Genomic DNA, 22998 nt, shown 5'->3' with positions numbered 1-22998 from the left:
GAGAGCCCTCCCTCCTCCAGTGGCTTGTGTAAGTTCTTCATCCAGTTCTGAGAATGCAACCACAACCTGCATCTTCGACCAGATTCATTTTAAATGACTGCTGATGAGACGCTACATTAGTAGGGAGCTCAAATTTTGAATGAAAGTCAAGGTAATGCTAGCAGCTAGCTCCATTAGCAGCAGACCAACTTGTGGTACAAGTGAGGAGCTGATAGTCCTGCTGATGTATTCAGGAATCAAAAGTGTCTTTCTAGCAGTCCATCAAAATGTGAATAGAAACAGTTAACATTAGCGTGTTTGCTTGACTGACACTGAACAAAACACAGCCCCCCCCCTCTCTCGCTTCTATTATGCAACCCACCAAGCATCCCAGCCATTAACTGGTTTCCAGTTAAAAGTGTGTGTGTGTGTGTGTGAGAGAGAGAGAGAGAGAGAGAGAGAGAGAGAGAGAGAGAGAGAGAAAGAGAGAGAGAGACAGAGAGAGAGAGAGGATGCATGTGTGTGTGCACATTGGAGGGTCCAGCAAGGCTTGTTTACCACAACAAAGGGTGAACGGGAAAGAGAGAGACTTTTTTTCCCGTCGCCACTTCATTCACATCCTGAGTGCTTTCACACGCTGTCACCATGGAAATGGCTATGGGATGGTGGCCATTGCTCTGGCAGTATGTGGGTGATGACCACGCCTCCTTGTGGACTTTGGATGAAGATATTCCATTGGAACCCATCATGTAATCAATAAAGTTGTCACTATGGTTACACCTGAAATACATAACATCATAATTATGCTATTAATGTTTCGAGCAAAATTAAATAACTCCTGTAAAAATATTTACACTTGTATTCATGACCTTATGTAAATCTTTATGATTACAAGAAAACCCCAACAGAACTGGTTGGTTAAATGTGCAGAAAAAGTGCATTTCATTGTCAGAGAACATTGAATACAAAAAAATAATCAGAATCTTTGATCTTCATATGGATTTGCAGCGGTAAGCCGAACAGGTCGTATTGCGACTGTCGTAAAGTGTTAATTTACGACACACGGAAATCAAGCCACATCGGCGGTGCACACGTGAGGGAAGATAGGCTCAAAGTATTTTTATTGGTTTATTTCGCTTCCTTTTGGGTTAAGTCTTCCTATAGGGATGCTCTACCTGATCGGTTTGGGTCTTGGAGACGCCACCGATATCACAGTGAAAGGTCTGCGGGCCCTGAGGAACTGCTCCCGGGTCTACTTGGAGGCCTACACCTCCATGCTGACTGTGGGCAAGGAAGCTTTGGTAAGTTCGATTTCCCCTTCTTTTTTATCTATTTTAAAAAATACCCAATGTCCTCATGACAGCACATTACACCTCTTTTGCCATTTGTCATATTAGCTTTACTAGTAGCAACGTTACACAAGTTTGAAATTTGTAAAATCAAGTCTGTAATTAACGGTGTATGATAGAGCATGACTTTGATACCTCATCCAGTTCTCGACACCAAATAATGGAGTTAGAGCAGATTTTATACCGGAAAATAGTGCCTTTGGTCCCCATTGCTTTAACATTTTGAGTCGAGACAGAAGCTGTGCTCGACTCATGGACTTTGGCAAGTACAACCGTTCTACAAAATATATAAGAAATATTAGTCTGCGAAAATCTGTTTGGACAGTCAACATTGTAGCCATTTATATTTTTTAAAATATCAAAATGTCCAGGGAAGAAAGTAAAGTGTCATATTTTCATGCTGCAGTGCAGCAGTATTTTTTCATTGCTAAAATATGGGTTTTGTAATATTGCTATTACTAGCAGCACTAGTATTTACCGTACTCATTGTGGTATTAGCATGTTTCAGTGTGTACATACTTGCTTAGTTGCGTTATTTGCATGTTAGCTGTGTGTCTTGTTTCAATGGAATACTCCCAGTCTTAGCAGTGTGTACTATAGACCCTTAGTTGTGGTATTAGCATGTATATAGTCTACCTGCTTTATTGCGATACTGGCTTATTGGCTGCTTCTATACATCCTTCATTGTGGTATGAGATTGTTAGCAGCGTGCATACCTGCCTGTTTTGGTATTAGCTTTGGTATTTGGTAAAGTAAAATTAAGAATAAGGAAAAGGATAAAAATAAAACAAGGAATAACAATATAAATAAAAATGTGTCAGGTGCTGTTCAGAATAAGTGTAAATATATGTACATCAAAAACAATAACCAAAACAGTGACAAAATGTAGAATTGCAGTCAAAAACAATAACCTATACAGTAACAAGATGTAGAATTTCAGTAACCAAAAGGTGGAATTAAACAAAATGTAGTATTGTACCTGAGTTTCACTTGAATGAATGAATCCTATTGCACATAGTCCAGTATTGCATGTTTGACCATTATTGTATACATAACAGTGAGGTGTGTGTTTTAGTAGTGCAAAAATAAGTAATGTTCATTTATGATGAGTCTGTCTGTCTGTCCTTGAGTCTGTTTGTCCGGGTTTTGTGTGACCTGTACCGCCTGCCTGAGGGTAGCAGGTCAACCAGGTGGTTGCCGGGGTGGGATGCATCCTTCATGATGCTGGCAACGTCCTCCAGGCTGGGCAGAGAGCAGCCAGTGATCTTCTGTGCCGTGTTGATCTGCAGCACTCTCTTGTCTGCTGCTGAGCACCTTGCGTACCATACTGTGATGCAGTACACCAGGATGCTATGGATATACTGTTATTTGTTATGGTGGTAGCTTGGTTAGCAAAGTGTGTATGTACCTTTGTTGTAGTATTGGCTTGTTTAACATGCTAACAGCAATGGTTGTTCAGGAGGAGTACTATGGGAAGGAACTCATCCTGGCTGACAGGGATCTGGTGGAGCAGGAAGCTGATGAGATCCTGAGGGACGCCAACAAGACAGATGTCGCCTTCCTAGTGGTGGGAGACCCCTTTGGGTGAGTTTGAGTATGAACATTCAGTCATTTCAGTCCAAACGATTTATTGCAGAAAGAGTCAACATTCACCATAACATGTTTGTTGGATTTTGTTTTGATTGTAGCGCTACCACTCACAGTGACCTTGTCCTTAGAGCAGTGCATGCTGGAGTATCATACCAGGTCATCCACAATGCCTCCATCATGAATGCAATTGGCTGCTGTGGTCTGCAGGTAAGTCACATGACCTCCACGAAGGTCTGCATTTGTATTTTAGACACATGGCCATAATGGTTCAATGTGAAATGAATGAATCAGCAGCATTTTTCAAGGCACACAGACTCTTGTGTTCTTGGGCTATATAGATATGGTATATACCAAAAGAAAGACTAGACTCATCTTTCATCAGAAAGGCTTTTTCTACCTTTTTCCCCGTTTTAAATCAGCAGTAGAAGTTTCAGCAAAATATCAGTTCAGTATCAGGGAGTAAAAAGGCTTTTTGGGAAAAGATACATTTTTCGTGTAACTTTCACTTAGACACAAATTTAGCCAAATATCTATTTTCTGTACCGCTTATCTTTACGAGGGTTGCGGGCATGCTGGAGCCTATCCCAGCTGTCTTGGGAGGAGAGGCAGGGTACACCCTGGACTGGTCGCCAGCTAATCACAGGGCACATATAAACAAACAACCATTTACACCATACCTGGAATGTGGGAGGAAACTGGAGTACCCGGAGAAAATGCACAGGGAGAACATGCAAACTCCACACAGAGATGCACGAGCAGGGAATCAAACCGGGTCACATAGCTGTGTGGTCTGGGTGCTAAACACTTGACTACCGTGCAGCCTTTAGCAATAGATATTTAGCCAAAATGTTTATACTATGATGCTACGACATAAACACAAAAATGGTTGATTTACATGAAAATAATTATTTTTGGTTTACAAGTTCAACACCGTGAAGTATTTGAAACTGAACTTGAAACAAAAATTTCCCTTAAATGTGTAGCTTCTTTCACACAACACGGCGAGATTCCTTTTTACGTCCTGGTTGCTGTGCAATGTGTATTTCAATTGGCGAGATGAAGGCTGAGTTCTTATAAAATGCACTTCTGCCACCCCGTGGTTGTTTTTTTAGTTTAAACTGCACTAAATATGCGCACTTCTATTGTGGAGTTGCATCATCACCTCTTTGTGTCCTGTGAGTGACTAGTTTTACTAAACTGATAAGATGCTTGTAGATTGTTTTTATTTTATAATTTGCTCATATTTTGTGTGTGTGACAGCTGTACAACTTTGGGGAGACTGTCTCTGTGGTCTTCTGGACAGACACATGGAGACCAGAAAGCTTCTACGACAAAATCTGTAAAAACAGATCAGCTGGACTGCACACGCTCTGTTTGCTGGGTAAGACCACTGATACGACGACACAGCAGTGGCCACCAGGTGTCATTTTATTCACACCAGACTAATCAATCATTCTCAGGACTCCCTTAAGGGACCAGAGCATCACCCCCAAGGGAAAAACTGTCTAAAGATGCTTGCTGCTCTATGTCTGCCTGCATGCATATGTAATGGTCTCATCTGTGATGTTCATGCTCATTACAACTAATGAAATTGGGAAGGGGATTTGAGGCAGGGTTTGTTTTAAGGGGGATGGGCCATCATAGCTGTTAGCATGAGAAGCAGGTGTGGGACAATGAGTTAAGGAAGCACTGTGTGCTTACTTGCAGATCTTAAAGTCAAAGAACAGTCAGTGGAGAACATGATGAGGTAACACATATGGACTACACATGTGAGGGCACACTTAATGGAGGTGTGTTTTCAGAGGGAAAAAGATCTACGAGCCTCCTCGCTTCATGAGTGTGTCACAGGCGGCTGATCAGCTGGTTCAAATTGTGGAGAGGAGGCGCGAGCAAGGGGAGGAGCTAGGTGAGATACATCTTACACATTAATTCAGGTCAAAAACATACCTTAGCTATTTGGCTCCTCCCTCTGAGAGACTTCCTGTCTGCAGGTGTGACAGAGGACACCGTATGTGTGGGCGTAGCTCGGCTTGGCGCTGATGACCAGAAAATTTGCACGGCCACGTTAGCGCAACTGGTGTCATGTGACCTCGGTGCGCCACTCCATTCGTTGATTGTCCCTGGCAAACTCCACCCCTTGGAGGTGGATATGCTGCGTCTCCATGCTCACCCCGACGCCTTGCGGTACCTGGCCATTGTGGACAGCTCATAGGACACGCACACACATGAGAAGCAGCTGCCTGGAGCAAAGTGATCATGTGACATCATTTATGTCCTGCTTAAACATGAAGTGAGCAAAAGAACCTCAAGAAAAAAAATAAAGCATTTTTTTAATACAACTCGTAGAATTCAATTTCATCTTTGATGCCAAACATTCTATTTGACCACACTTCCTGTTTCATGTCCAAAGCACAAATAATTGTGATGTCATTGATAAAGGTGATCAGTCTTTTATTACTGTTGCAGTTCTACGGATACCCTGTGACTGTTCACGTTTTGGCACGCACACACACAGTCCATGGACCAATCAGCTGGCAGCACTCTGTCATGGGGGCGGGTCCCTCCAGTGCTCAGTTCAGCTCTGATTATTAATGAAGGCACTTCCCAGAATTCCCTGTTCCAGTTAACAGGTTCTTGGAGGGGGGCGTGTGGGAGACTTGGAAAGGGCAGCCCCTTTTAGGCTGACAAGGACGGGTAACAGGCAACAAAATTAAAGGGACAGTCTGAGTTCATCACAGTATGCCCCACCTCAAAAAGTCCTGCTGTGACCCCAAGGTCAGAAGTCACCACAGCAGACAACAGGCAAATTGGTCCCGGGGTCCAAAGGGGGAGGAGCCGCTACATGGCGGCAATGTCGATCTGAACATACAGCTGACGAACTCCGACCTGTAGAGCGAAACCATATCACATCACTGACAGCACTTTGACATTAGAGGGCGCCTGAAGCGACCTCACTGACCTGTGTGAAGATGTGGTGCGTCTGGCTCTGGATCCAGCGTGTGTCTGCGTCTGGAGCCACGAGGAGTTTGAGTGTTCCGATGTAGACATCGGTGCACAGTGTCCAGAAATGAGGCTCATGCATGTTGTAAACACCCTGCAGCTGCTGCACCTGAACACATCAGCTCAGACATCAGACGCTGACTGGGAAGGAGAAGGGGGTGTAGCCTGTACCTACCCTTTGGTAGCACTCGGGGAGGGTGTGGTCCAGTGATGGCGGTGTCCTCTGCATTAAGATCCCGATTGACTCGCGCAACAAAGGCACCACACTGTGGATAAAAGGTCAGCTGCCATGAAGTGAGTGAATCTCAGTGTGAAATGGTGATGCCACTGTGGATCAGTTGCTAAAATATTGCTGGTTTCATAACAGGAAGATTTGTAAATGAGCAAAACAAAAAACACTAAGACTTCAAGTAAATATTCTTTGACTCTTTGAGTCGCCTGGCTAGCTTTGAGATCCCTGATATTCCCATCATAAGACTGGACACTGTGTTTATGTTCATTAAACAACCACCACAATGTTTTGAGGACAAGACATAATGACAATAAGGGACTAAAGTTGTTTCAGTGACACTTGAAGTTAGCACATACCCCATGAAGGTGATATCCCTGTGACGTCCCGGTGGTACAAAAACAAGCTCCTAACTAACCACATTGCTTGTTTTTTTGTTGTTTTTTTTTTAAAGCAAACCAGAGTACATGCAAACTCCACACAGAGCTGCCTGAGGGGGGTATCAAACCTTGGTCTCCAAGCTGCGCGCTAACCAGCACTTAATAAAAAAAAAAAAAAAGAAAATCAACTAGACAATTTTGCCCACCTCAATTTATTTGCTTGTGCATGTGCCGTGCTGTTTGCCGTGTCTTCATTTGTTTTTTTCTTATTTTTATTTCTTATAATTGTTATAACTCCCAATTTAAATAAAATTTCAATATTTTTGTTATAGAAACCTGTCATGTATAAACTACACAAATTAAGAGTAGAGGGTTATGATAGCACAGCTGTATCCAACTTGTATCCAAAAGAAAGGCATGGCGATCTATTTGTGTTTTGTGACAACATTTAAATTGTACTTGATTTACAATGAACATCACTTAAGTAGTATACAAAGAAAGTAGCTCCACAAACCTAGGCGTTGTGCTCAAGATGCAACTCAACAGCCGCAATCAGACCTAATTGGTCCTGTGACAGTGGTTATCAACTTACATTGTCAAGTCTGGTTTTCAGCTTTGTGCTAAATGTGCGGTCAGATGAAAGGGGGTGTTTGATGTTATATTATTCTCCATCCGTTCAAAAGTGTAGCCATCCCCGACTGGTGTATTTGACAAAAAAATGATTGAAGTAATTATTACAATGCATTATGAGGAGTTCCCTAAAAGCAGCTAATAGATCATGTGATGCATGCACCCTGTGAATGTGCAAGTTAACACTGAATGTTATGAAAACTATACCCTGCTTGTCTTTATCAACACTCAACATTGCACAACTTTGACATATTAAACACTTATCCATTAAAAAAAATAAAAACATTGGAGCAACAACTTCCGTTTATGATGTTATGGTAATGATGGCAGTGTTTTGCATGTGAATATTGCATTTTATTTATCATTGACTACACATTTTATGGACTATTTTCCATTCTCATGATAATGAAAAAAGAAGAGGGAGGCGAAATAGAGGTTGGTAGTCTCGTGAGGAGAGCAATATAAGATAACATTGTAGAAATTAAATTAGTACATGCCAATATATTGTCATATATTTTTAAAATGTTTACTTGGTACTTTACTTAATGTTACTTTACTTAAATCTTGTCTCAACCCAATCTCATGTACCGTCTCAGCTCGTGAACTGAGTGATTCATGACACCCCTATTAGTTAGTATATTTTAGATGTCACATACTGTATATGTGAAGACAACACACAAGTAAATGATATAGTTTGGTTTGTGCGTCATTCACCATCAAAACCTCAAGTAAAAAAACTAAACAGGAAGTGACATGCAGTTCATGACTGTGTGTGTGAGCGTGAACCTCACCTGACTCCAATGAGGATAGCGATGAGCATTGAGCAGATGGGGTCAGCGATCATTAAGTCGTAGTACTGCATGAGAAGGGCTGATATGATGACGCCCACACTACCCAAAGTGTCGGCCATGATGTGCAGCAGCACGCCTACAACACACGCACAAACACACATATACACTATGACAGGGGTCGGGAACCTTTTTGGCTAAGAGAGCCATGAAGGCCAGATATTTTAAAATGTGTATCTGTGAGAGCCATATACATTTTTTTAAACATTGAATGCAATCAAATGTGTGCATTTTTATGTAAGACCAACAGTTTTAGATATAATGGGCTCTAATTATGTAGACCAGGCACACTACCCCACGCCAATGGGGTGTGGCCAGCAAACTTTCGTGAGCAGCGCAGTGTCCAACAATAAATCAAATACTTGCTGCCATTAATGCAACTTCTGCTGCTGCATAGTTTTGCACCATACTCAGTATATTTCATTCTTTTGGCCATCTTTGCCAGAAGGCTTGGTTCTGCAGCTTTAGCTAGGTGACTATTTGACTAAAGGAGAAAAGTTTATATTTACATGTTGACATCTCAATGACCGAGGTAGACTACCGCATTACCCAGTAATAATCGAGTTTTGATGTTTGACCTGGAAAATATCAGGAAAGATGGATATGGTCGGCCGTATTGCAGTAGAAAATGGATGGACGAATTAAAATGCAGTTGTTGATTTTTAATATTATTTTTAACAGTCATTTCTGTGATGTTTAGTTTAAAATGTTAGCAAAAATACATTTTTATTGTGGTAAGAAATGCTTGAGAGCCAGATACAGTCATCAAAAGAGCCCTACCTGGCTCCCGAGCCATAGGTTCCCTACCTCTGCACTATGACAAAAAGGTAGATTGAAGTCATCAACGGTATAAGGGGTCAACCCTGCATCAGTGGTGCATGAGCGCCCCCTGGTGGCTTCTTTCCCTCTGCTGAGTGTGAAAGTTATGTTATGGTGAAATAATGGGGCTCACCCTGAAGGATCTGTTTGTTGGAACCAAGGCGATGCTCGTCTGTCAACGTAACGCAATGCACGTCAGTCATCAAGTGACATCATCACAATGACACCATCCTGTCACTCACCGTCATGATTGTGTCCGTGGTGTGTGTGTCCGTCGTGTCCAGCATGACTGTGTCCATGGTGATTTCCATGGTGGGAGTGTCCTTCATGCCCATGGTGATCGTGTCCTTCATGACCGTGGTGATCGTGTCCTTCATGACCGTGGTGATCGTGTCCTTCATGACCGTGGTGGCCGTGTCCCTTGTGAGTCATCATGCCGTTAAACAGTGAGTGGCTGTGGCCGTGACCTGAGGATGAAAATGTTACGTAACATTAACGGGGCTGACCAAGCCTCCAACGGCATCCGATCATGTGAAGGCAGCAGCACCCACCACGTTCAAAAGTTTTGAAGACCACTCATCACATTTTGGAAAAAACATATGACTTTGTGGCTAAATAAAGGTTTATTCTGTATGATGTGACAAACATTCTACATCACTTGCTTCCTTGCCTTGACATCCTAGAAGACATGTAAGAATGTGATGTACTAAGGTACCATCATTCTCGAATGACATGGCGTGCCATTCTAGACCACACTGAGCTCTTCTCATTGACTTACCTCATGTGTCATTCAAGTACATACTTGTAGGGGAACATTCAAACTCTAAACACAAACACTTCCATGATGCTGGTCAACTTTTGGTTCAGACTGTAGGATATCATGTAAAAGTAATTCATTTGGACGAGTGTCAGTCTGCAGGTTTTCGCTCCGACCAGTTTCTCCAGCAGGTGATTTAATTGATGAGCTCCTTCCCTCAAATTGAAGGTGTTGATCTTAAAATCGCCTGCTTTTGTGAACCGCTTTAAAGAAAACCTGCATGGTTCCTCCATGGCACAAGTTTGACAGCCCAGTTACATAGTCAAACTGTAACCATTATAAAACATTAATAAGTTTAACATTTGAACTTAAAATGTGTTTTGTAGTGTAAAAGATTTCCATTTATGTTTATGACATTTCATTCTTTGTATTGTACTGAGCAGCAAGTTATATTTCCTGATCTACGGTTATCATCACCCTTTTGTGGTGGCAAAAGACAGAAAGAAAAAATAATTTGTGAATTCAGATAAAGTCAGATAAAGTCTTAACTTCAGGTTTTGTTGGACTTTCGAGGCAGAGAACCTAAGAAATGCAATGTGGAGATTGCACTTTGTGTGTGTGGTACCTTGATCTCCATGTGAGTGTCCGTGTCCTCCATGCTGGAAGACAAAAATTCCCACCAGGTTGACAAGCAGGCCAGCCACAGAAACAGGAAGCAGACGCTCGTGATGAACGTCTGGAGGCTCCAGAGCCCTCTGATGTGCACACAAACGCTCATTTAGGTTACATTATATCGCTATGTTTGCATGTGCGTGTATGTATTACCTCAACTCCTTCAGAGAAGATGAAAAAAGCAGTGAAGATGAGGAAGAGTCCATTGACAAAGCCGCCAAGAACCTCAGCTCTGACGTACCTAACACACACACACACGTATTGAATTTGAAAGGAGAGGCTGCCTCCTGCCACCTCATGAGGTCATCACACTGCATCTCACCCATAAGAGAAGCTGTCATTAGAGCGCCACCTGGAGATGACAGAGGCAGCCAGGCCCGCTAACAACGCCGTGCAGTCAAAAAACATGTGGAAGGAGTCTGAGATCAATCCTAAACTGGAGCACACAACACAAAAACACACAATGACCACAACATGGGAACTGATAACTGATAATAAAAACAATGTTAAAATTTACAATCACAACAAAAACTGATAAATAGTGCGTGATGATCTAATGTGAAAAGTAATACTGACATTATTCTAACAATTATACATATAATCGTTAGGTTTAGATAGCAGCTGTAATGAATGTGATTGAAGCAATTTTAAGCACTTCCTGGTTCACATCACTTCCTGTTATTGGCCGCCCCTCTCACTCACACACATGCTAACACATACGTGGCACATCCACAGCAGAACTAACAAGAGTTAGCAGGATGCTAACAGTCCGCTAGCTATTGCATTGTTCCGAATGTTACCTTACAGGTTCTTCCTGGATTTAGCCTGCTTGCGATTCTAAATGTTATCTTACCTGTTGCTCCAGATGCCGAAGCTTAATTCCACAAAGGCGAAGGAGAGGTTCAAGCACAAGAAGAAAAAAAGGTTTCTGGAGGTTTTGTCCGCGAGAATTGACCTGAAAACACGCCAAAACGATGAAGCCGAATCTTAGTGTGATCACAAATACATTTAGGGATGGTCATCCGGTAGACGGGCACCTATTTAATTTGATGTAGCCTCTTAGCATTCATCTGATTAGCCGTGTTATCATGAGCAGACTATGATTACCTGATCCATCCCGACAGCTTCAGCAACAAATTGAACTTGGCTGGTTTGTACTCGTCGTCCTTAATTGATAAAGGTAACATTTTCACAAATGAACACACACACACACACACTAGTAGACCTAGCTACGGTTTGCTAACTCAATGTTTCCCGTCATCTGTACTTCACAATAAAAGTCTAGAAAGAGTACTTCCCGTCAGACTGCTGTGTTAAATTTTGACCAGCAGGTGGCGGCAGAGGCCCGCGTGGACCACGTGACTCATTCTCAAGCTGATCTTGTGTTCGTGCGTGCTCACAAGTAGATTTCGTCTGTATTTTGCCTTTAAACTTGTTCTATTTTGATTACTCAAATAAGACGTGAAATGTGCGATAGGATATTTTTTCTGAAGATTGATTGGCTGACAGGCTGAACAGATCCGCTTCCATGGCAACCAACACAACCTGTCCAAGAATAAGATCACGCCTACTCCCTCAGCTCCGCCCACCTCCGCACTGCTGATGTCATCAATACTAAAGAACATGATCGCAAAGGCAGCACCATAATCTATTTTAGGGTACATTAATTCTGGTTCTGGTTCAGCATTCAACAGCATTCTGGACCAAATCCAGATGAGAAGGTGCTGAGTGAGTCCACTTTGTAGTGCTGACTGAACAAACAAGTCCCTGTCTTGGTATTCTGGGCAGGAAGTAGCTGATTAAAATGCTGAGACACAGCACAATGATTGTTAAACAGCACACAGAGGTCAGTGGTTGCTGAGACTTAAAAACACCAGATGGAGAACATATATCACTTTTATCACACACACACAGCCACAAAACATGTTGGCACCAGCATACAAGCTGTTACCATGGGGACATACTTAGCATGCAGACTGGGAAAAGAGATGCTAATTTATATTAGCTTAACAGCCATCATCTTCTTCGGCCCTGTTCCGACAACCAATCAGAGGAGACTTCATTGAGTGTTTTTTTTTGTCTTCCACATAAAGCTCATCAGCTGGTTGCCATGGAAACAGCACACGGTGTGAATGTGAATCAGTGGTGACCTTTTTTGTCATTAAAACACAAGAAGAATCATGTCAACAAAATGATCACATAGATTACATGGATCTTAGTGGAGGTCACCAGCACCTCAGCGCTTCTTCTCATGGGTCACAGTCACCAGGTGACCACACCATAAGTCCTGTCAAAGGTCACATCTTGGGGAACCTGGAGGTGATCTTCAGGATGAGGGGGGTGCAGATTGGCTCAGTTGGTAGAAGCCCTTCTTTTTGGATCTTCTCAAGAAGTCGAGGACCAGAACGGCACCGGCCAATGCGACAGTGACGATCATTGCTGGGATAAGGACAGCGGTGAGAGTGGGTGCCGTCTTTTTGCTTCGTTCTATTAAAAAAAAAGGGTTCAAGTGTAAACATAATCATAAGGAATGATTCCAGAAGACAAGTCTGACCTCTCACGCTGAGACTGAAAACTTGGACCTGGTAGCCCAAGTCGTTGGTCACGTTGACCTGATACAGGCCTGAGTCGCGGGTCGTCACATTGAGCAATAGGAAGGTTCCATTAGCAGAGCAGCGCTCTGTCCCATCAGCCAGTTTCTTCAGAAGGATGGCTGATGGCGGGAAGCTGACGGCCCGGCAGCACACGGTGACGTTTTGACCTTCCACCACCACTGAGGACGGCAGCACCAGGACAGTGGTGTTCCTGGGGGGGGCTGCACCGCAACACGGCACCTTAGCGAGTTACCATTTGCATACACTTTCATACAATATGATGTCATCTTTTTAATTCCATGACCTCTGACCTCTGACAGTGACGGTGCTGGTGACCAGTTGAGATCCAAACTCATTGGAGGCTTCACACTGGTAGTGGGCAGAATCTTCCAGCTGGACAGAAGAGAAGCTGTAGGACAGCGAGGAGGCGGAGTCTGATCTCTGAAGCTCCACCCCTTCTCTCTTCAGCACCAGTCTGGTGGGTGGAGCTCCATCTGAGCGGCAGGTGACAGTCACCTGCTGACCTTCCAGAACCTCCTGGCCTGGACTCACAAAGATGGACGTTCTTCTGGGAGGGTCTGAGACACAGTGGGTGAGATTTAATTCAAGTTCCTTTCATAATAAAAGTCTTAACCTTTGAAACATTTTATACTGACAGTGGACCTGTAGAGGCAAGCTTGTCCTTCTGGACCGCCACACGTCTCCATCCTCTGTCAGCAGATCGGCCACACAGCTCACCACCCGCCGCTCATCCATAACCCGGTGGCGCAGGACTGCCGAGATGTTCTGGAAGGAAGGGGAGGAGCCAAATGACTGCGCCAGCAGGGTGGTGTTGCCAGACAACCACGAGAGCCTCAGCTGATTGGCTGGAAACACATTCATGACATCACACTGAAGCCACGCCTCCTGGCCCATCAGGATGGCACCAGAATCCTTCAGAATTGGGTCGGACGGAAGGGCTGCAAAACAAAAAAGAAAGTGATGTTCTTGACGTTTCAGAGAAACACAATGTCATGTCTCATGTCTCAATGACACTCTCATCATAGACCCTCTCATTGATGTTCGCATCATGGACCTTCTTAACATGGACCCTTTCATCATTAACACTCTTCATCACAGACCCTCTTCTACTCATCATGGACCCCCTAATTATAGACCCTCTTCTGGACATTCTTATCATGGACTTTCCCATCATGGATCCTCTTGTTATGGACCCTCTGATCATGGACCTTATCATGGAACTTCTCAAGGACCATCTCTTCATGGTTATTCTTATCATGGACCCAACTTGCCATTATAGACCATCTCATGGACCTTCTAATGAACTCTCTCACTGAGTCTCATCACTGTACCACAAAGCAGACAGATTGTTTTGGAGATTCTTGGTATTTTGTTTATGTGTGTGTGTGGTGTGTGTGTGTGTGAGAGAGACTTCCTGTATGGCTGTGACCCCTCCTCCTTCTATGCAGCACTAGCAAAATAACTCAGATTTGACCTCTGACCCCAGCAGAAATAACATGTTGGTCTCAAGGGAAAATCCAAATAGTTCAATGGCCACATGACCCCGAAGAGCCAATCAGCTTGAGCCTCATCATCTGAACTGTTTCCCTCCTAAGAAGTTGTCATGAAAAACATTAAAAAAAGATCTGTCAACCAAGAGAGTGCTTGGGTTCTTAGTTCTTGGGTAACGTGACAGGAAGTGAAGGTTCTGACTCACAGTAGACGTAGACCTCGGCCCCGACAGCTCTGCTGACGTTGTCACAGCGAGCCTCGCAGATGTACCTGCCGCGGTCCAGGAGGTCCAGGCCACGCAGATGGAGGCGGGACAGTCCGTCCTGTCGCTGCGTCCTCTGTAGGACGGTCCCATCCTGGTGGGCTTTCCTCCAGGTGAGCACAAGTGTGCTTAAGCATCCAGAAGCACGGCAGGTCAAGAATAGACCTGAAGTGGCTTCCACCGTGGATGACCGAGGACTGACCTGAACCTGCAGAGGATGTGCTGAGAGGACGAAGACCATCAGAACCACAAGAATCCATCTAAGACTTTATGGCTTTGACTGACCTCTAACCTCTGACAGTGATGGCGCTGGTAACCAGTTGAGATCCAAACTGGTTGGAAGCTTCACACTGGTAGTAGGCGGAGTCTTCTAGCTGCACAGAGGCGAGACTGAAGGTCAGCAGGAAGGTGGAGTCTGACCTCTCAAGCTCCACCCCTTCTCTCTTCAGCACCAGCCTGGTGGGCGGCGCGCCATCTGAGCGGCATGTAAATGTCACCCGCTGACCTTCCAGAACCTCCTCGCCTGGACTCACTGAGATGGAAGTGTTGGTGGGCGGAGCTGTGGGAGGGGCAAACACCTGAGCTTGTAACAGCTGTTGACTCGCAGGCTAATATGTGACTCTCTCACCGTGAACTTTAACCTCAACAGCAGTACTCTGCTTCCCCTCCGAGTTCTCAGCCTCACAGTCATAGCGACCCGCCTGAGACGCGTTCACCGCAGGTATGACCAGTTTGGGACCTCCACCCCTAATGAGTGATGGGCGACCACCCGCTCCCCTGAAGGTCCATGTGATGAGTGGCTGCGGGTTGCCCTCCACCAAACATGTAAGCACAAGGGCGGAGCCGGCCATCACTGCCCCTGGATCCGTTATTGCCGTGATGACCGGAGCGTCTGAGGAGCAAAGACAAGTTTATAAGCCTGTCGTGTGATTGGGACATGTTTGCCGACTCACACAGCAGGTTGAGGATGACGGTGGATTCTCTGGTCCTGTTGAGTGGGGGCAGCTCGGGTAGATCCAGCGTGGCCCTGCAGGTGAAGCGGGAGCCTGACTCCGCCCTCAGTGGGGTGAAGCGGTAAGTGGATTGGACTGAAGTAGCACCAGCATCTCCCACAATACTGTGCAGCACCATGCCTCCTCGCAGCCAATCCAGCGTGATCAGCTCAGCGGGATAAAGGTCAGACACCTGACAGGTGAGCGTGGACTCCTCCCCCAGTCTGACAAGGTCGTGACCTTTGATGACTGGGTCTGATGGGAAGGCTGCAGACAGACAATAATGTGACTGTGCTACATACTAAGTCCATGTTAACAACAAGCTGTAGTGTATGTATGTAAGTGTATGTGCTAGGATGGTCGGTATGTTTGTCACATGCTAAGTCCATTTAGGCCACATATTAAGTCCATGCTGGTTACATGCTACGTCCATGTTTGCCACACACTAAGTCCATATTAGTTGCATACTAAGCTAATATTATTTACCTCCTAAGCTAACATTAACTAAATGGTAAGTCCATGTTAGTTACACCCTCACCGACATGTTAAGTTCATGTTAGTTATATGCTAAATCTATGTTAGCCACATGCTAATGTCAGTTACATGCCAAGCCCATGTTATTTACACGCATACACGAAATGTTAAGTCCATTTTAGCCACAAGCAAAGCTAATGTTAGCTACATGCCTAGCTAATGTAAGTTACCTGTTAAGGTAATGTTACAGACATGCTAAGTCCATATCAGTTCCGTACTTAACAACATGTTAAGTCCATGTTTACATGCTACATCCATGTTAGCCACATGCTACAACCATATAAATTACACGTGGAGTATATCAGAGTAAAAAAAATAAAAAGACAAACCAAAATACTGACCATAAACGTGCACATTAGCTTTACTGAGTTTGTGTTGGAGTCCACATGTGACTTTACACAGCAGCGTTCCTTCATGTTCCATCCCCACAGGGTCAAAGGTCACCACAGACTGCGTCTGGCGGGTGTCAACGGTGGCCGTCAGCGGCCGGTCACCGAGCAGTGTCCATGAGACGCTGGGCATGATGGGACAATCTTGGATGGAGCAGAGCAGCTGATGCCGCTCACCTAATTTGAAGAGCGGCCTTTTGGGGAAAATGTCCACCTGAATACCCTGAATGCACCGCCATGACATCATCATGCCTGTGTAGGTAAACAACAACAACAATACATCTATACTCATTGACTCCGCATGACAACAATGTCAAGGAAAAATCTCACCTGAGAGCAAAAAGCAGATGGAACCAGGAAACATTTTCATTAGCTTGACACCAATCAATCAATGAAGAAATGAGGAGTGAAGCAAGCACAGATGAGCTGAGCCTTTTGTGTGGTTGTTTGAGCCTTGCAGCACAAATGAGCCAAAGTGAAAGATCTCACGCCTCTTCTAATCTGAAACTGCAGCCTACATTGCCCCCTGTTGCTCCATAGAGGCACTGCACATTAAGCCTTTCAGTAAATAATGTTATTGTTACCATGTTCCTTGAGGTTTTTACTTTACACGAAGTCACTGTAGGTCCAGCTATGACCTATTTTCATACATGACATCAACTGACTTGTTTGTACTTTACACTGAAGTGACCTTTTGACCTGTCATTGATTGAGAACTCATCACTGATTGACAGACTCAACTTTTGATTGGTTCTCATCGCTTTGATGAGTCATGCAGTGTGGACACAGTAAGGGATTACTTTAGGATACTATAATGGTTGGATAGTATCAATTGAATATTTTAGGATACAGATTACCTTAAGATAAATTGATTATGTTGGGAGTACTAATGTAAATAAGTAATTAAGTACTAGTAAATAGACAGCTTCCAGGCAGTTTAGGACATACAAGATTACTTCCAGGATACAATAATGGTTGGATAGCATACATTGATGACTTTAAAAAAGATGGCATTGGAGAGATAATGTAAAGAATACAGTAATAGATCATAGTGAAGGATGAGAGTGGCTGTCGATCACATGACATGAGACAAGCGAGTCAACAAAAATAATTTATTTTCCCCAGTGGCAAGAAAATAAACATCTTTTCAAAGTTGAAAAAATAAAAGCTTCCTGAAAGCTTCCAAATAAAAGCCATGTGATAGATAGTTAAAATCTTTACACTGAAGATAAACAGGAAGTTCTTACTTTTTTGCTCATTTCATAAAAACAACTCAACTCTCCTTTATGGCACACGTCGTTATCCTCATCCTCTTCATCATCATCATGTTGTTACTTCACCTTAACTTAAAACATTGTGTGAGTTCTGTTTTCACACCAACACTGTGATTTGGTCCCAGCAGCTCTTATTTTGAAAGTGCCCAACATTGCTCTTAAAAACCAAAACTGAGGAGGTAGAAGACCGAATCCATCATGTGATCCGTTAATGACCTTCATCAAAGCTCCGGCATCATCAGCGCTTTTCATTAGACAAACTTTGTTAAAATCAAGTTCAACTTTTAAGAGCGGTTAGAGGCTAACTATTCCTCCTAAGGCTAAAAGTTAGCACAATGCTAAAATCATCTGTGTGTGTGTGTGTGTGGGTGTGTGTGTGTGCTGAGAGGATATTGTGATTAGTCATCTTCTCAAAACTGCTTATCCCATTCCAGAAGCACTGAGTTCAAAGCATAAAAAGAAGAAAAAGCAGCCCATAAAATGTCTCTCTGCCAATCATGCAGTGAACACTGTAACCATGACCACAGTCACTGTTCCATCAAAGAGTCTTTAAAATAAAAATAAAAAAATTGTATCTAAATAAATCTTTTACAAACAACTTCAGTCTTTGTGAGAAGTATAGCAGCAACAGCAGGGCCTTGTGGGTAATCATGAAGGAGGTGTGTTTAGGGCACGTGGGATCTTCTAGAACTGGACATAGTCAGATTGAAGGGACTGCAAGTAAAAAAAACAAAACAAAGTCAGATTGTGTTTGATGGTTTCTGACCCTATGAGCACACCGTTAGCTATTTTGCTAACAATGAACAACACAGCAAGCCCCACCATCTTATACACACACACACACACAGTGGCGGCTGCATGCTGGTGATGTCACAGCAGAATGTACTAATATGCACAAAAGGGCGGGCTAGCTGACTTACGGGAATGGAGCGGCTCAAGTAGCGTCCCGATGGAGCAGTTAGAGCGCCGTACGACAGGGAAGGGGATGCTGCTGAGCCTGCCAGCATACCGCTGTGGACCTCATGTAGTGTACCGTGAGGGCCGTTACCATAACTACACAGGGAGGGCGGGGCCAGAGAGGAGAGGGAGGAGGAGGGGGTAGGAAGAGAAGCATACATCTTCCTGTCCTCCTCCGCATGTGCAGCGTACACGTCACCTAGCGAGCTGGCCAATCGAGAGCTGGCTCACGGGCACACGTGCACACACACACACACACACACACACACACACACACACACATACTAACTGGTCTAAACTAATGAGTCATGTGACGGCAGCAGCCAATGAAAAGGGTTGCTGTACCTCAGAGGACAAAAAAAAGCTAAACAGGAAGTGTCTGACCTCATGCTGGATGACGATGACGGACTTCGACCAATCCTCTTGGCTGCAGCAGCAGCAACAGAGGATGTTGGGAACTTGAAGGATTTCAGCGGGGAGGTGGAGCTCTGATCTCCACCCATGGTCAGTCTGGGGAGAGACGCCAACCATCAGTGCACGTGTGGAGCACACATGTGGAGGACACTTGTGATGTTTGCTCACCTGAGAGGTTGTGATGTTGACCTGCTGTGGTTCTTCACCTGCTCCACTCTGAAACACAGACAGACACACCATTAGCTCCACCCCCGGAGCAAAGCCTCATTCTGCTTGTACTTCTGGTACCTCAAGGCTCCAGTCGTGGATGGACGGGGGGGTCGTCGGCTCTTTAGGGCTCTCAATTTGTCTCCCTGAGTTAGAGCGGAGCGCTCTGTCACGTTGCTCTGGATCACGATGACACAACAACATGAAATGGAAGTAAACCTGCATTTGTGTGTGTGTGTGTGTGTGTGTGTACGCGTGTAAGCATACCTCCAGCAAGCAGTCAGAGCTAGATGAAGGTTGGATGCTACTGTTGTGGGCGGAATTTGTGGTGTTTAAGGTGAGGTCATCCATACTGGCGATAAGGTGAGGCACCGTCCTCTCCTCCGTCTTGGACTTCTGGGCCCGCTGGTTGTCTCCCAGCAACCATAGCCATGCCTGTTTCCTGTCAACAATGTCCAGTCCAGTTAGTCAGATGGACCTTTGACAGCTGACCGCAGGAGCCAAATAGAATGATGAACAAAACTCACTCTTCCAGGTAGTGTTGCTGCGGTCCAATCACAGATCCGGGTCTGCAGATCCTGATCCATGCGATGGCTTCAGGTGCAGTGAAGCGGTAATGCTTCATGAGGTAACAGCCAATCAGAGTGCCCGTCCTTCCCAGACCAGCTATCAAGATGGAGAGTAGGTGGAGCATCAGATTAGATGCAGTCTGACGCTGAGACGGAGACAAGGGGATACACGGAGAGGATGGCCTCACCTTTGCAATGAACCGCCATGGCGCCAAGCGCACCATCACATAGGGATAGGAAGCGGCGTGTGATCATGTCACTGGGTGTGCTCCCGTCCAGAAAGAAGAGGTCATAGTGGTCAAAGCCAGCGTTTGTGAATCGCTTGGCATCATAGATCTTCTTATTGAGACGCACAACGGCGCTCACGTTGTGCTTCCTGAAGTAGGGGAAGTAGGCCTCAGGGGCGTGGAGAGGGTAACCTAAGGGGGCCGAGGAACCACAAGAAGACAATTTGAAAGGATAGCATTGTGAGTGTCTGTGTGTGGCGTGTGTGCATTGATGTGCTCACCGTTCTCTATTTTGCTCTTGGGATGTGGTCCGCTAAAGGCCAGAAGTTTGCCTGGAACAATCCAGTTAAGGTCCCCATTCTCAACCCGCTGTATGAAAAGGAAGTTATGAATATCCCACATCAGAAAGGGTGGACACACGCATGATGGAGATGTAGTTTGCACCTCGTAATGTTCATACTCGTCCACATCAAACGTCTCAAAGTCGAAGAATCCGTGTTGGAGAGCCTAAAAACACACACGACTGACTTTGAGTGGCTGTAAAAGCAACCAATGAGTAGGCTTTGCTGGACGATAATTGTCCTCCAGATTATTGCAGATAAAACGTATTATACCAATGAGCAACACGTGAATGACAGCTCACCTTCCGAATGCCCTGCAGACAGTCGAGAACGTTCAGGTTGAAGGTGCAGTTGCCAAATGACGCATCCCTGCAAAAAACACATCAATAACTGTCACACACACAAAAAATGGCTCTGCCCAGTGATCTATGGTCGCATTCATCTATTGTCAAATGCTAAGAGTATGTTTAATTTGTCAAGAGTGTCAGTGAAAGCAGCACAATGTGGGCGTGGCCTCACAGGAACACTAAATCCATCAGCTGTTTAACCCTGCCGTTACATAATGCCAACCACAGCAAGGCCTTTATCTCTTATACACACACACACACACACACACGTGTTCTTACACACACACACACACACACACACACACACACCATAATATATTCCATTATTCTTTTGGTGAAACCTGCACAAAGTGGAAAGAAATAGCACCAAATAGAGGATGGAGTCTGGACTCACCTGAAGGGAAGGTAGGACGCGTTGGATCCAGAGACCAGAGCTCTGTAAGCTTCTTCTGGAGTTTTCTTCAAGTAGATCACCTGACACACACATTCATTGGTTCAGGTGAGACACCAACACATTGCAATCAGTCTTCAGTGCTCAGCTAACAGTCCTAGCTGAAATAGCTGTTTGTACTATGCTATGCTAAGCTAAGAGACCAAATTTCCTTGTATTGTGGTTGGGGGGGCTATCAGGGGACTCACAGCGTATCCTCCAATGAGCACGGCAGCATTGGACCTCTTCCTCTGGTCAAAACTGGTGTAGTGAACAATTCGTTTCCTGGTCAACGTGAAGGACTACATACAGAACACAAGAAAAAGAAATTAAAAATCTGTAAGGTTGATGGAGATTGGAGAGAAGTGTTAGTGACAAGTATGCCTTCATCACAGAACAACTTTAAAATGTTATGATTGTCCCGGTTTTGTAGCATGATTTATGTACATGTGCGTACGAGTTTGTATGTGACACTGTGTGTGTGTGTGCGCATTGTGTTAGTGACGGCATCACCCTTCAGGTGCATTGTAGACATTCCAGCTCAGGGTGGTGACATGAGGAACTCACCTTGAGCTTCTTGTTCAGTTTGCAGCAGTATCGATACAACATAGCCAAGTTGAGAGGACCGAAGTCTGCATAGAAACTGCCCACACAACAGGAAGTCGGTTATTCTCTTCACAATAAAAGCCAGACTGAATGTGAAGCAGAAGACTTACTTTTCGTAGACAAACTCATCATCTGTGCAAAAGTAGTGAGTGTTGGCTGTGCTTTTGGGTTTGCTTCGTAGTGTAGCAAAATACAGACGCTCTGAAACATATTTGCAGATGTTTGATCCGTTCAGGAGGCACCACTTGACAGGACATTAACATTCTTCAGTGTTTCATGGATACACACACGGTTGCTATGGTGACGAGCTGACTGGTATTTAAACATTTGAACACTAAATTGAAAATTCGGCCCTTAATCTCACAACCTCCTGTTTAACTTGATTCATTCACTGACAAGTCATTCAAGTTTTAATTACGTCAACAATTTATTTCCGCCTAAAGTCACGTGGTGCAAATGCTACTTTGTTTATGCTTTGTTGTTTTACCTTTGATCAACTCAGCGGCTCCCAGCGGTTCGGACTCGTCCGTCATGCCGAACAAGGCGGACAGAACCGGGGAGTGGGTCATGGATCCGTCTAAATCCTGGACTCTCAACTTGTCGATCAGCCACCGGCAGGCTAACAGCACAGCTAGCTGGAAGCCGTCAACAAGTTGCAAACTTTCTCCTCAACTTCCCATCACGTTTTGCGTCCGCTGCCCGTGCGCACACGCTCCTCTCTGGTAATGTTTCTGAGGTTTTCCTGCGTCAATTTCACCGAAATTTCACTTCAATCGCAATGATTCACCGTCAAGTAATCCCGAGTTAGCATGTTAGCACATTCGCCACTCGACCGGATTAACAACAGTCTGAAGCACTGATTGAGTAAGTCCCTCCTCAAGACACGTTTCCTTGGCGACGGAGGGCCTTCACGGCAACTGCAGCCAATCAGCAAACAGAACACACTGTGTTGCCTTCACTGTCACTGGGCCAAAGCAAAACCCCGTTTTCTAATCACAATCGAGAGACAACGACTTTAACTTTATTTATTAATTTTCTTCTTTCTGCTCTGCCAAAGAGTTCATTGGTTTGCTATTCAATTTAGACCGTG

The 22998-nt window shown here is 44.6% G+C and overlaps 4 protein-coding genes across 6 annotated transcripts; 1 reads left to right on the top strand and 3 right to left on the bottom strand.

The window, feature by feature from the left end:
- Nucleotides 1-1022: 1022 nt before the first annotated feature.
- dph5 (diphthamide biosynthesis 5) lies at nt 1023-5265 on the top strand. Its single transcript, XM_058074016.2, has 7 exons — nt 1023-1280; nt 2788-2912; nt 3017-3125; nt 4179-4299; nt 4626-4665; nt 4721-4824; nt 4910-5265. Exons 1-7 carry the CDS (start codon nt 1146-1148, stop codon nt 5128-5130), a joined length of 855 nt encoding a protein of 284 aa, XP_057929999.2. The 5' UTR covers nt 1023-1145; the 3' UTR covers nt 5131-5265.
- Nucleotides 5224-11534, bottom strand: slc30a7 (solute carrier family 30 member 7). Of its 2 annotated transcripts, XM_058074014.2 has the most exons (11): nt 11361-11534; nt 11107-11208; nt 10576-10689; nt 10407-10494; nt 10207-10336; nt 9067-9291; nt 8958-8996; nt 7949-8084; nt 6094-6184; nt 5878-6027; nt 5224-5804 (listed from the first exon to the last, which is right to left on the bottom strand). In XM_058074014.2, exons 1-11 carry the CDS (start codon nt 11438-11440, stop codon nt 5757-5759), a joined length of 1203 nt encoding a protein of 400 aa, XP_057929997.2. In that variant the 5' UTR covers nt 11441-11534; the 3' UTR covers nt 5224-5756. The 2 variants fall into 2 exon arrangements, with proteins under 2 accessions (XP_057929997.2, XP_057929998.2); XM_058074015.2 differs by lacking the exons at nt 11107-11208; nt 11361-11534 and adding an exon at nt 10771-10896.
- An 810-nt stretch (nt 11535-12344) lies between these two features.
- On the bottom strand, nt 12345-17065 carry vcam1b (vascular cell adhesion molecule 1b). Its single transcript, XM_058072705.2, has 10 exons — nt 16867-17065; nt 16489-16788; nt 15575-15880; nt 15250-15513; nt 14914-15180; nt 14565-14843; nt 13504-13806; nt 13159-13425; nt 12808-13068; nt 12345-12740 (listed from the first exon to the last, which is right to left on the bottom strand). The coding sequence occupies exons 1-10, from the start codon at nt 16904-16906 to the stop codon at nt 12580-12582; spliced, it is 2448 nt and encodes an 815-aa protein (XP_057928688.2). The 5' UTR covers nt 16907-17065; the 3' UTR covers nt 12345-12579.
- A 569-nt stretch (nt 17066-17634) lies between these two features.
- On the bottom strand, nt 17635-22798 carry cdc14ab (cell division cycle 14Ab). Of its 2 annotated transcripts, XM_078790137.1 has the most exons (16): nt 22396-22798; nt 22019-22109; nt 21870-21945; nt 21512-21604; nt 21267-21346; nt 20828-20894; nt 20629-20691; nt 20466-20553; nt 20146-20376; nt 19916-20054; nt 19656-19830; nt 19470-19567; nt 19350-19397; nt 19152-19277; nt 18731-18989; nt 17635-18524 (listed from the first exon to the last, which is right to left on the bottom strand). In XM_078790137.1, exons 1-16 carry the CDS (start codon nt 22475-22477, stop codon nt 18495-18497), a joined length of 1746 nt encoding a protein of 581 aa, XP_078646263.1. In that variant the 5' UTR covers nt 22478-22798; the 3' UTR covers nt 17635-18494. The 2 variants fall into 2 exon arrangements, with proteins under 2 accessions (XP_078646263.1, XP_057928690.2); XM_058072707.2 differs by lacking the exon at nt 18731-18989 and having other exon boundaries at nt 22396-22796.
- Nucleotides 22799-22998: the final 200 nt, after the last annotated feature.

The sequence above is a fragment of the Doryrhamphus excisus genome, linkage group LG4 (genome assembly GCF_037039965.1).
Source record: "Doryrhamphus excisus strain RoL-2023G ecotype Guam linkage group LG4, RoL_Dexc_Guam_v1.1, whole genome shotgun sequence".
Lineage (NCBI taxonomy): Eukaryota > Metazoa > Chordata > Actinopteri > Syngnathiformes > Syngnathidae > Doryrhamphus > Doryrhamphus excisus.
Note: the sequence above shows the minus strand (reverse complement) of the source record. Positions and strands in the feature narration are given on the sequence as shown.

What these genes read in the sequence shown, in the direction of transcription:
- cdc14ab (XM_078790137.1), bottom strand. Translation starts at nt 22,477, where the DNA reads ATGACCCACTCCCCGGTTCTGTCCGCCTTGTTCGGCATGACGGACGAG. An exon ending in GTCTGCAGGGCATTCGGAAG is followed by an intron (nt 20,692 to 20,827) that starts GTGAGCTGTCAT and finishes GTGTGTTTTTAG; the next exon opens with GCTCTCCAACACGGATTCTT. An exon ending in ACTTGAGCCGCTCCATTCCC is followed by an intron (nt 18,525 to 18,730) that starts GTAAGTCAGCTA and finishes TTTTACTTGCAG; the next exon opens with TCCCTTCAATCTGACTATGT.
- vcam1b (XM_058072705.2), bottom strand. Translation starts at nt 16,906, where the DNA reads ATGAAAATGTTTCCTGGTTCCATCTGCTTTTTGCTCTCAG. An exon ending in CGTCATCCTCAACCTGCTGT is followed by an intron (nt 15,514 to 15,574) that starts GTGAGTCGGCAA and finishes TTTGCTCCTCAG; the next exon opens with ACGCTCCGGTCATCACGGCA. An exon ending in CTTGCCTCTACAGGTCCACT is followed by an intron (nt 13,426 to 13,503) that starts GTCAGTATAAAA and finishes ACTGTGTCTCAG; the next exon opens with ACCCTCCCAGAAGAACGTCC.
- dph5 (XM_058074016.2), top strand. Translation starts at nt 1,146, where the DNA reads ATGCTCTACCTGATCGGTTTGGGTCTTGGAGACGCCACCGATATCACA. An exon ending in TTGGCTGCTGTGGTCTGCAG is followed by an intron (nt 3,126 to 4,178) that starts GTAAGTCACATG and finishes TGTGTGTGACAG; the next exon opens with CTGTACAACTTTGGGGAGAC. An exon ending in TCAGTGGAGAACATGATGAG is followed by an intron (nt 4,666 to 4,720) that starts GTAACACATATG and finishes GTGTGTTTTCAG; the next exon opens with AGGGAAAAAGATCTACGAGC.
- slc30a7 (XM_058074014.2), bottom strand. Translation starts at nt 11,440, where the DNA reads ATGTTACCTTTATCAATTAAGGACGACGAGTACAAACCAGCCAAGTTC. An exon ending in AATGACAGCTTCTCTTATGG is followed by an intron (nt 10,495 to 10,575) that starts GTGAGATGCAGT and finishes TGTGTGTGTTAG; the next exon opens with GTACGTCAGAGCTGAGGTTC. An exon ending in TCCCCGAGTGCTACCAAAGG is followed by an intron (nt 6,028 to 6,093) that starts GTAGGTACAGGC and finishes TGATGTGTTCAG; the next exon opens with GTGCAGCAGCTGCAGGGTGT.